The 12113-nt window shown below is 42.9% G+C and overlaps 1 protein-coding gene across 13 annotated transcripts in view; it reads right to left on the bottom strand.

Moving 5' to 3' along the window:
• utrn (utrophin) overlaps positions 1-12113 on the bottom strand; it is a gene marked incomplete at its 3' end in the record, with an annotated part of 232858 nt that overhangs the window by 184514 nt on the left and 36231 nt on the right. For all 13 annotated transcript variants that reach the window (XM_080452440.1, XM_080452443.1, XM_080452444.1 and 10 more), the window contains 5 exons: positions 11414-11506; positions 9765-9937; positions 7195-7310; positions 6132-6298; positions 572-814 (listed from right to left, as the gene is read on the bottom strand). In XM_080452440.1, coding sequence (XP_080308566.1) covers positions 572-814; positions 6132-6298; positions 7195-7310; positions 9765-9937; positions 11414-11506 — 792 coding nt within the window. The remainder of the gene's footprint in view (positions 1-571; positions 815-6131; positions 6299-7194; positions 7311-9764; positions 9938-11413; positions 11507-12113) is intronic.

Genomic DNA, 12113 nt, shown 5'->3' with positions numbered 1-12113 from the left:
TGTGCAGTAAAATAGCATCACTTTGTCGCATTGGGGGGGAAAAATCAAACATGTAACCTGTCATGAATACATTCTATAAATATAAATACCATATTAGGATTAAACCTCTAGACCAGTGGTTCCCAAACTTTTTAGCTCAAGACCCAAAAGAGAAAGTAGACATTAATTTTGCCTGGGACCCAAACTAGTGAAAATAGCAGATCCAAAAGGCTCATAACATGTCGCTTCGTGTTGTGAGCTTGTAGATCTGCTATTTTCCCTACTTAATTTTCTTTAATTGATTTATGTAAATTATTAGATTTCATTTTATTTATGAAATACTTTTGAAAAATGTTGGAATTGTTTAATTTATGAAAAGTTGCGACTTTTTTGTTTAAACAAAAAAATGTAACAATCAAATAATAATATATTTTTAAGTGTAAGAAACGGGGAAAAAGGAGATATTTATTCGCAACCCATAAAAATCTGTCCGCAGCCCCAAGATGGGTCCCAACCCACTGTTGGGGAAACAAGTGCTCTCTAGACTACAAACAGTCATGTGTGTCTGAGTGTCCGAAGCGGCACCTCCTACCTCGTGCGTGTGGAACTGCTCCTTGACCTCTTCCACGTCATCGGACACCTCGTCCTGCATGTGCAGGGCGTCCTCGGCCGACAGCAGCCAGGTCAGTACCTCCTCCAGTGTGGCCTGGTAGCCGTCCAGGTCTACCTCCGACACCAGGCTGCCCTCCTCCGTCTCGACCTCCATCTCTGTCAGCGTGCTTGGCGTCTCTGCCCGTGGACTGCCCACCGCTTCATCCACCTCTGCAGTGATAGCCTGGGAGACAGAGGATGGGTGGGCAAGTTAATGACAGTATGAATCCTATACAGCGATAGTATCATGAATGGGACTTAAGGTGGTGGCTCTCCACTTTGGGCCTGGGGATCCATAGTAATGATGGTTTTCAATCCTGACAGATCTAACTAGTTCCTGATTAGTAAGCTGCAGTACAAGGATGGAAAAGAGGTAAGTAGTACCAGGGGTCCAGAGGACCGGGGTTGAAAGCGACTCACTTAAGGTATACATGTACAGCACATGTATACCTTAGAATACAATAGGCAGAGACCTCGCATAAGCCCATGGGCTTCTTGCCTCTTCCAGGCACTTTTTGAGCGGTGTAACCGCTCCTATAAGTGGGTTTAGGACCCATCCGTGGCGAAAGTTTTTCTTTCCGTTGTGAAAATTTGTCTTTCGCTGTGACGCCATGCTGTGGAAAACACGCCCATAGGCTAAGCTTTGCAGGAGGTGCTGTGATTGGCTAACGAGACACATGATGAAATTAACTTCAAACTTCGCAGACGCGCTGTGATTGGCTAGCGAGACGCATGATGAAATTAATAATAATGTAAAAAATGTAAGCACGTCACTTCGCAGGACGTGCTGTGATTGGCTACCGAGATGCATGATGAAATTAATAACTCATAAATAGCACCGCTCACTTCACACTGGGTGTGATTTTTTACCCTTTTATTGTATTTCATTTATTTTGTATTGTATTTTAAACTGTACTAAATCAAATCAGACTGATGTGATGCATCCCTGATGTAACCTTCATGTTCACATGGCCCTAGCCCTAACGCGTACACCAAAACAAAACAAACAACAGACTGCCTTATAGACACCCATGCAAAAGGCTGCGTTGTGATTGTCATCTCCAACTAATTCATAAAAAACATTTATAATTAGAAGCATACATCTAGTAGAGGCCTGGGACTTGGCAGGGAGCTCTGCCCAGCCCCGAAAAGAAAATAGCATGTTAAAAGGCACCAGACACTGGGAGGTGTGCCTGTGGCCGGCTGGGCAGGTCAACTCTCATTCCAGGAATAGCTCAGAAGTGCACAAACACATAGTGGCAGCCTGGGTGAGGCTGGTTCAACACGCACAGTGATGAGTGGTGTAGTTGCTTAAGAGAAACAAGCAAGGCTAAAAGACATAGCAAATCAGTGCCAAGTAGGTGCCAGTGTTAGAATAAAAGAATAACAAAATAAAAAAAGTAAGCTATATAAAGTGAAGTCTCTCATATCATGTGCTGTAAACTTAAAACCTAAAAGTGAAATTCAGAGGAGTGTACTCTTAAGTGCTGTGGGCTTGGAACAACTTTGCTTTATCCTTCATCTAAGCATCAGTGAAAGGAGCCACCCAGCGTGCTCTTTGAACTAAATCTCAATCCATTTGAAAGAGAAACTAAATACAGGCTTGGTACATGCTACATGGACACATGAGGTCTTCTGAAAATGACACAGATCTTTTCCATTTCTCTGAGGGAAAAACATAAAAAAAGTTAACAAACTCAAAATTTGCATCGAGATTAAATGAAGAGGAGATAAAGATATTTGCTGTTGCCATGCCATGCCAAGTGCAGAGATGAGAGAAATGCTAATAGACGTTCTGATTGGCACGAGTCAAATGGGCCTTTGTTTTCCAGGGCTGAAATGAGTCCTAGGCTCTCTGTTGCAAGGAGCTTAGGGAAAAGGTCACTCGTTGAAAATATTCCATGACATTTAGACATTTTTGGAGGACACCACCCAACAAATCTCTGGAACTCTTTGTTAGCAGAGTACAGGCCTAGGTCAGGCATTAGCTCGCTCACACACACACACATGAGAGAGAGAATGAGTGAAAACAGAGAGCGTGAGAGTTAGAGACAGAATGAGTCAAAACAGAAAGAGTGAGGAAAAAGTGAGATAAAGTTGGAGGCAGAGAAAGTGTGAGTGTGTTTGAGTGAGTTTGGGTGTGTGTGTGTGCGCTGTGTGTGTGTGTGTGTGTGTGTGTGTGTGTGTGTGTGTGTGTGTGTGTGTGTGTGTGTGTGTGTGTGTGTGTGTGTGTGTGCGCGCGCACATACGTGCGTGCGTGCGTGTTTTAGAGAGAGAGAAAGAGAGAGGGTGGGGGCTGGGTGTAGAGAAAACTGCAGCCTGGCTCTATTTATTGACTTGAAGGCCTATAAAATAGCTGTGGTCTGGCCCAACAGAACACTTTATTATCACCATATGATGTACCAGCTCCATCTCAGCATTGAAACCCTCTGCTCCTGTGTTCCTGGCACATGCACCAAAATATCTGATCAATATTCTTTAAAATAAATAAATCCAAAATACTCTTCCCACTTGAACGCCAGCAGCCAAATATAACCTGCTCAATTGGGCCAAATGTTGACGAGTGAACACCGTTCTGGATGTACAAAGTCCATAAGCATAATTGTGAAGTGGTCATGGAAGGGAAAGCACACACGATCAGACACAAAGACGGCCTTTATTTCGCTTGGCCCTACCAGCAGTATTACGCATCACTTCCTATGGGGGAGAGGAAGTGTGCCAGGAAAGTAAATCCTCATTCGGCCAATCAGAGAATGGGCGAAAAACTAAAAGCTAGTCTTTTCCAGCGCTCCTTCCAAGGCGTGGGAAGCATTTGCCCGCAGCGCAATAAAAAAAACTTAAGAGGAGGTTTTGAGACATTCTGACTTCCACCTGGGAAACAACTCTGGTTGAATTAAAAACACTTCAGCGATGAGCTGCCCCACGGCTAAGCATGGCTGAAAGATGGAGCAGTGCAGGAGGAGATGGGGGTGAAAAAATGTTTATCCAATATGTGCACAGGCACTCGAGCAAGGACATGTGCACACCAAAACACACATGACATGCACAGATGTACTAAAAATGTGTTCTAAATGGTTCCACTTTTTATTCCGTCGTAATAAGTACCTAATTTGGGGAATACGTCCAAAATATGACAAGCTTCAAGTAAAGCTGTTTGCAGATCATGAAACATGAACGTGTCAAGTTCGTGAAAAGTAAAATCTAATTTCATCAAGCGGATGAAAGGCGACATTCTGACGTGCGACACAGATGTCACATGTCTGATCAGCGCAAATATGTACGGTATGTGACAGACATTTCTTCTGAAGATGTAAAATTAGGTTTTCCCCATTAACCCATTATGACCTGGAACGCATCCGTGTCACTTTAGATTTCTTTGGCTATTCAAAAATAGCAGATATACAAGCTCACCGAGTGCCGCGCTATGAGCTTTTAGATCTACTATTTTTGAAAAATCTTGAAAAAAAAAATGTTTAGATTCTTTTTTTTCCAAAAACTGTTAGCACGCAGGGCAATGACAGCGCTTAAGAGAATCCACACATGCAACTTTCATCCACCCAAAACCCATTACCATTCACCCCCCGCCCCCCTGCCCATGTCAGAGGGGTGAGTCACCGCTCTACAGTACATTCCCCATTTGCCCGTGCCTGCAGTGTTTTCATGAGCAGAGCTAGCAGGGTTATGCTGGATGCACTCTAAAGCACACATTTAGAAAGGAGAATGACCAAAAATAAATACATTTAAAATTGTTTCATAAAACAGATTTACAGTATATAAAAATACTTTAATTCAAATATTAAATTAATAAGACTATTGCCAGTTTAACCACTTAACTAGGTGTCCCTATTTTGGGACATAACAGTAAAATCAGCAGATCTACAAGCTCACAAGTTTGATGTTTACATTGTGAATTCAAGGAGACTCGGATCCATTTGGTTTCTATTCGTGAACCTGTCACACTACAGGATAGGGTAGGTAGATAATCGGTTCTGAGGCGACGTGGAAGACTCATTCTAACCTGCACATTAAAGTACAACAATTACATGCTTCCTCTAGGTAGCACACAGTAGGGTCTGTAGAAGGGCTGGACAATATAGCATTTGGTATCGTGATTATTTCATTTTGTCCATTTCGCACAGCCCTAGCAGTGGTGGAAAGTAACTAAGTACATTTACTTAAGTACTGTACTTAAAGGTTTAATGACATTCACTTTTACACCACATTCAAAGTCTTTGTCCTGGTCCTTCAAAAGTGTACAAAAAGTTTTAAGTGAAAATTCCATTCCAGTGATCAATGGCAGGTGTTTTTCTCTCACATTTCTAAAGCCTTTTCAACTGCAATGAAAAAATAAATCTTTGCCTGCGGGTGTCGCTGGTGAGGGATTTTGCCTGTCAATCATCGCCTCTGCTCCGCCCCCCCCAAAGGAAAGGATAGGGGAGGGGAGGGGCGAGGAGGAGAGTGGGCGGGATTATTCGACAGTGACCTCACTGTCGAAGGGCCAAGCTCAGATTACTTTTCAGCCTAATTATTCAGAAAACCCCAGACCACAGAAAATCCACTGAATGTTTTAAGTTCAGGTTTTTTGGGTGTAATTGAGGTCATAAAACCCCAAATAAAACATTGAAAATAAAAAAAGTGAAAATGAATGTCATGATACCTTTAAGTCCAATTTTGAGGTATTTGTACTTTACTTGAGTATTTCCAATTTCCAATACTTTTACTTCTACTCACTACATCTCAGAGGCACATATTGTACTTTTACTCCACTACAATTACTTGAAAACTTTGGTTACTAGTTACTTTTCAGATATAAATTATGATATTACGAAACATACATTAACCACTTTAGCCCTATTTTATACATAGGCTATTTGAAAATAGCAGATCTACAAGCGACGCGTTGTGAGCTTGTAGATCGGCTATTTTCAAACATTTTTGTACTTTTACTTTTGGTACTTTAAGTACATTTTGATGCCAATACTTCTGTACTTTTACTCAAGCAAATTTAGAATTCCGGACTTTTACTTGTAACAGAGTACTTCTACAGTGCAGTATTGATACTTTTACTTAAGTAAAACATTTGAGTACTTTTTCCACCACTGAGCCCTAGTCTGTAGGGGCCTCATAATAAGTAACTGGAGAAATGGAGGAAAGCTGTAGAACAAACCCTTTGCAAACTACCCCTTGCTGCATTGTCTTGTACCGTGTTGAATTGTATTGTGTTGTATTGTACTTTATCACAACTGTTATTAAAGGGATACTTCACTTTCGGGCCGGGGACACATTTAAAAAAAATATTAAAAATAAATGAAAAAAGTTATGGAAAATTCATGGCCCCCTCACGACACGCAGTGTCCTACTAATGTGTGAGGGGGCCATGAATTTTCCATAACTTTTTTCATTTATTTTTAATATTTTTTTTAAATGTGTCCCCGGCCCGAAAGTGAAGTATCCCTTTAACTACTATTTCTACTATTTATTAAACGTGTTGTATACTTTACCTGAGTGCTAAGGCCTGAGCCAGAGTCCTCGGCCTCCACTTTGTACCTGCGCGGCAGAGTCTCGACCTCTCTGATTGACTCCATGGTGACGTCTTTGGGTAGGACAGCGAACAGCGACGTCACATACATGATGATGGACTTCTTATCTGGCAACTGCACCGCAATGTCTGAGAGAGATGGAGAGACAATGTTTTGTAAGGGTGAAAGTCTCTCCGTCCTCCTTATTTTTGGAATACACAGTGATGTTAACCACTCTCAACCAGGAATCCATATTTGTCCATGGAATCCATTAAAAAAAAATCCCACCACCACCTGTGGTGGTGGCAGTGTTGCCAGATTCTGTGAGAGAAACAAGCAACCAGGTCTAGGAAAACCAGCCCAAAAGAAGCGACTATGGGCCACATGTGCACTTTAACATATACATCAGCTATTTGAAAATAGCAGATCTACAAGCTCACAATGTGTCGCGATGCGACGCATTGTGAGCTTGTAGATCGGCTATTTTCAAATAAAATCTTGCAGGGAAATCATAATAAGCAGATCTGGCAACCCTGGGTGGTGGTGGTGGTGGTGGCCACTGCTGAAGGCAGCCGCCGTCTACCACAACTTGTCCTCTCAGAAAACTACAAATATAAGTACTATAATAAAGCCAGATTCATACAGAATTTGAGCAGGTTCAGCCCATTTTATTATGCGTTTATTATGATTCTCAGTGCGAGGCATTTTTGAGCTTGTAGATCTGCCATTTTCTGATCTGCTGAGATCTGCTGTGTATTTGTGTTTGACTGGAGCTAATCTCGCAACTCGCTGAACCGATCAGCACCAAATGTCTTTCTTTTTTAGAATGGAAGTCAATGGGACACGGATCGGGCTGAAACCGTACCCAAATTTTCAAATATATTTTTAATTTTTTTAGGCGGTCCAAACGTAAGCTGTGGCACACCGCCTCAGCTTGTCTATGTGTGGTAAACACTGTTCTGTATTGTTATCCTGATGTTGGCAGCTGTAACTCAGGGATAAATTAAGCATTACCTCAATATCTTGAAATGTCAGTAGTCAGTACCTTCTGGATCCAGTAGCCTCACAATGGCCAGCTGGTCTTTGGCTACGGTGAAGGCGTGGTCCAGTCTTTCCACAGGGCTCAGGCTGACCACATGGTCCCAACTGAAAACGTTGGGCCTGAAGGAAGACACGTGCGCACACGCAAACGCACACGCAAACGCACACGCACACACACACACACACACACACACACACACACACACACACCCCAAGCAGCAGTGTAAGCCACAATGTAGGTCAGCGGAGTCAGCTGAATGTGCATCCAGCTAGGGCTCTTTTAAGTTGTATATCGTCTAACAGTTGAAATGACGATCACTTCGTCACACACATAAAGAGTCGCTAGGCAGCGGCCCTTCCAAAGCCTTTTCAATTCTTGTCAACATCTTGGAGAAGAGTCTCATAACTGTTTCGTTAGAGGGCTCCAGTTATTGATATTGATCAATACATATTTTTTCAACTCAACATTCCTCATTAACTTTCAGAATGAGCGTCGTTCCATTGCCTTCAAATGAGGGAGGAATATGACCAGCCACTAGCCAGGATGAGAACATTATGAGCAAGTTTGACCCCACTGGAGTCTTGCATTGTAACCCCATCAGGTCGAGGATTTGATTGATTGATTGAATACTTTATAAACAAGTTTGAAAATGGTACGGCAGTACAGTAAAAAATACTGTAAAAATACATAATACATATCAGCAGCAACACTAGGAGCAGTGCCCACTGTAGAGTTCAGGAGATAACCCATAACTTCCTCAGGTGAGACCAGATTTTCAAAGGCCAAATTGTCAGCCGTACTAATTGAGTTGAAACCGCTCAGGACATTGATTGACTTGACATCCCCGTTTCGACCAGAGAACACCTTTGTGATCTCTTCAGGGATAGAGCATTCAAGCTCCATACAGTATGTGCATCAAGGACAAAGTATGCTAGTTCATTCTACCATTTGTCTCTCAGGCCATAAGGATGGCTATGAGGGCCTTCTTGTGCCGCGAGTGAGACCAGCTGTCTGTAACTGGTGTTAGTTTCTCCTTTTTCTGGCATGACGGAACTTTTACATTCTGACTCAGCTCATGCTTACTCAGAAGAGTGAGCATGAACTCTACAGCACATACATACAGTTCTACTGCATATATGTACTGGAGTTCCCCAGTTGCCTGTAAAAGTGAGATAACCGGGGCGCCCGCTGGCCTAGCGGTCCAGGCGCATACCACATTTAGGCTCTAATGCAGCCTGACAGCGCGTTGCGGGTTCGACTCCCGATCCCAACGACCTTTGCTGCGTGTCTTTCCCCTTCTCTCTCTCCCTGTTTCCTGTCTATCTCCACTGTATACTATCAATAAAGGCAGGGAAAAAAACAAGAAAAATAAAAACAAATGAGATTACCAGGCAATTGGTCATTCAAACAAACTCAAATATGCTTTATGGACTGACAGCAGAAGGCTGTCGTTCACTGCTGGTGTAGGGAGGAGGGGCTTGCATTGAGGCCAGTGAGTGTGGAATGTGTGCGTGTGTGCGTGTGTGTGTGTGTGTGTGTGTTGTTCAGTGATGCACCCAAACCCTAGACCAGGTCTAAACCAACACTGGCCTCTCGCACTGCCTACAGGCCTGTATATAAATGTGCACGTGTGCGTGTGTGTGTGTGTGTGTGTGTGAGTAAGTGTGTTAAGACAAAGACACACATAACAGCGCGGGCGAGCGGTGACATGACAGGCGTAAACAGAGAAAGTGGGGCTGTGTACACACGCCAGGGCGTGCGCTGACCCCGTCAATGGCCACCATGACCTTTCCCCAGTGACATTGCATGGATCTCTCCTCCCTCATATAGGCATTGAGCATGCGCACACACAGACTGATACACACACACTAGGGCTGCGACGTGTTTTTCCTTGAATACTGAGATAACATTATCAACCTTGAAACGTGCATTCGCTGGACATCGTTTTCAGTAGTAAAAGTCAAAAATAGGGGTAAAAGATTTGTAAATCTTTGCCGGAAACAATCAGCCTCTCACTGACTAGCAGTGGTTCTCAAAGTGGGGTCCAGGGACCCCCAGGGGTCCTTGAGGGGGTTCCAGGGGAACCTCAGAAAAATGTGTTAATATGCAGTAGCATCGAAATCTATTTAACCACTTTAACCCTATATACGGCTATTTTTATAAAAAAAACTTGAGGTTCGGGCCCTTACACCTACGTTGCACCACCGATCCAAGTAAAATGCCCATATATGGCGATCTCTGTATCTGTCAGTCCATGTCCCTTTTAATGCCCATATATGGAGATCTCAGTATCTGTCAGTCATTGTCCCTTTAAGCCTATATATGTAGATCCCTGATGTCATCAGTATATGCCCATATATGGGCATGCCCGCTTTTGTGCCCATATATGGAGCTGTCGTGAAGAATTCTTTTTATTTATATTTTAACACCACAAATCTTACATGGGGGGGGGGGTCCCTGGGGGGTCCCTGGCACAAAAAGATTTGTAAATGGGGCCAAATACATATTAATTTCACATGAAAGTGTTTGAGAACCACTGGACTACCACGTGCACGCACACCACCCCCACGGACCTGAAGCGGTGTAAAATGGCGTTGAAGGCCAGACCGTCTGCCCAGCTGGTGGTGAAGTTGAGCACGTTGACTTCTGGGTAGGAGCGGCTGCACTGACGCACCCAGCTAAGTAGGATCTTCTCACTGTTGGTCTGCTGCAGGTTCGACATGATGTTCTTCATTATGTCTTTCACCTGGAGACACACAGACACACAGACATCATGCACAGGTATTAGCAAACAGCTATACCTTTATACACACATATTCAAGGTGTGAAGACGTACCATGGGATAGGTCACTGGTTCCCAAACTGGGGGAGCAGCATACAACAGCATACAGTATAAGTGTATACAGGGTATCTGCATTCTACACATTTCTAAACGTACAATTTAATGACTTTTAAAGCCTTTTTAATACCAAATTGGCCAAATTGTCAAATCTTACGTAATAGGCAAACATTGTGAAAATAGACGATCTACAAGCTCTACAACGCGTTGTGTGAACTTGTAGTTAGCTATTTTTTTATCTGTGGAACCGAGTCAAACTAAATGTAATGCCTACAATTCCAAGTGCTTGTCAGAGTAAGGGGTCCCCAGTTCAAATGTGATTATTTTGGGGGGTCGTGGCCTGTATGTTAGAACCAGTAACAGCATGCCCTAGGACCATACTGGTGGTCTGGCATGTTGAGCTTATAGACTACGACTTGACATTACTGAAATTTTTTAATGCATGCTGCGGTGGCTTATTTGATTTAGGAGGAAGCCGCTGGATTCCATTCATTTCAGTACAGTATGAAAATCAACTTGCAGAGACTTGAAACTTGCTTCAGGTAGGTAAATCCAACATATTAAAGATCATTGTGTTATTATGCTTTGTCAAAGTTACATCGCGAATTGATTAGAAAAGTCTAGCTGTATATAGTCCCTTGAGAAAAGACTTCTTTAGGTAATTACTGGTTTATTAGATACCATAGTATAAGTGTAGACTGTAGGGAGACAGGAAGCTGAGGTTAGACAGAGGGAGGGGGCTGGAATCAGAGATGTTGCAACAACAGTTGTAAACATTAAGGTTAAGCACACTAAACATTCACCCACCAGCGCATAGTGATCCAAGACTTATTAACTGTGCAAATGATGTTTAGCTCACACTGACTCATTGAATCATTCAGTCAAGCTCCGTCAAGTTTGAATGAAAATCTAAAAATAAAGCAAATATAAATCAGAAAATAGTCTATGTTTACGACAAATCTGTAAATGGACAATGACATACTGATACCGCATGGTCCTTTAATATAATGTAATAATCTAATATGATGCAAACCCTTTCAAGAAAGTACTGTAACATTAATTTTATGAAAGGGATTCAATTGAAAATGTTCACCAACACTCTTGTTTCAAACTATCAACAGGTCAGCTCTTTCAATGGCCATAGATAAACACAGTATGTTTGACACATACTGTACACACCTTTCATCAGACCCTATTTTGTTTTGATAGCTGGGCAGCAGGTCCACCGGCAAGGCAAACAGCAGCGAGTCTTGGTGTGTGCGTGCGTGTGCATATGTGTGTGTGTGCGTGCGTGCGTGCGTGCGTGCGTGCGTGCGTGCGTGCGTGCGTGCGTGCGTGCTCGTGTGTGTGTGTGTATGTATGTATGTATGTATGCGTTTTCACCTGCCAGTGAAGGATAATACTCCAAATGAGGCCCAGGGTCAATTTGTGGTTCCCATCCACAATGTCAGTTCCCCCTATGTTCACCAAATCCACCTGAGAGAGAGAGACAGACACAGAATTGGAGCCATGGAGCAATGTTTTGCAAACACCATTCATGATACCTACAAGTTGATGTTCATGTTGTTTGATATCTATATAGTAACAAAATAACATGTTTAAATGTTACGTTTGCAGAATGGTTAATAAGATGCTTTACTTTAAATGTCAATCAGCCAACAGCACCTCACAGCAATGTGTCCGATGTGTGTGTGTGTGTGTGTGTGTGTGTGTGTGTGTGTGTGTGTGTGTGTGTGTGTGTCTTTTATAATGTGATAAGTATATGGAACATGGGGTCAAGTGTTGTGTTCAAAGTGTTCAAAGTGAATTCTGTCTCCCTGCTTGTCTAATTAATTAACCTGCGCGCCATCGTCTCTCACACACACTAACACCCAACTTGCGCACCATCATCTCACACACACATGTACACACACACCCAACCTGCGCACCATCATCTCACACACACCCAACCTGCGCACCATCATCTCACACACACACACACACACACACCCAACCTACGCACCATCATCTCACACACACAGAAAAACTCCAAGCTTCTAATAAAGGAAATAAATCCCTCGAAAATCAGATACAAATGCTTCCC

This window comes from Gymnoscopelus braueri (assembly GCF_963280865.1).
Source record: "Gymnoscopelus braueri genome assembly, chromosome: 16".
In the NCBI taxonomy this organism is placed as follows: domain Eukaryota; kingdom Metazoa; phylum Chordata; class Actinopteri; order Myctophiformes; family Myctophidae; genus Gymnoscopelus; species Gymnoscopelus braueri.
Note: the sequence above shows the minus strand (reverse complement) of the source record. Positions and strands in the feature narration are given on the sequence as shown.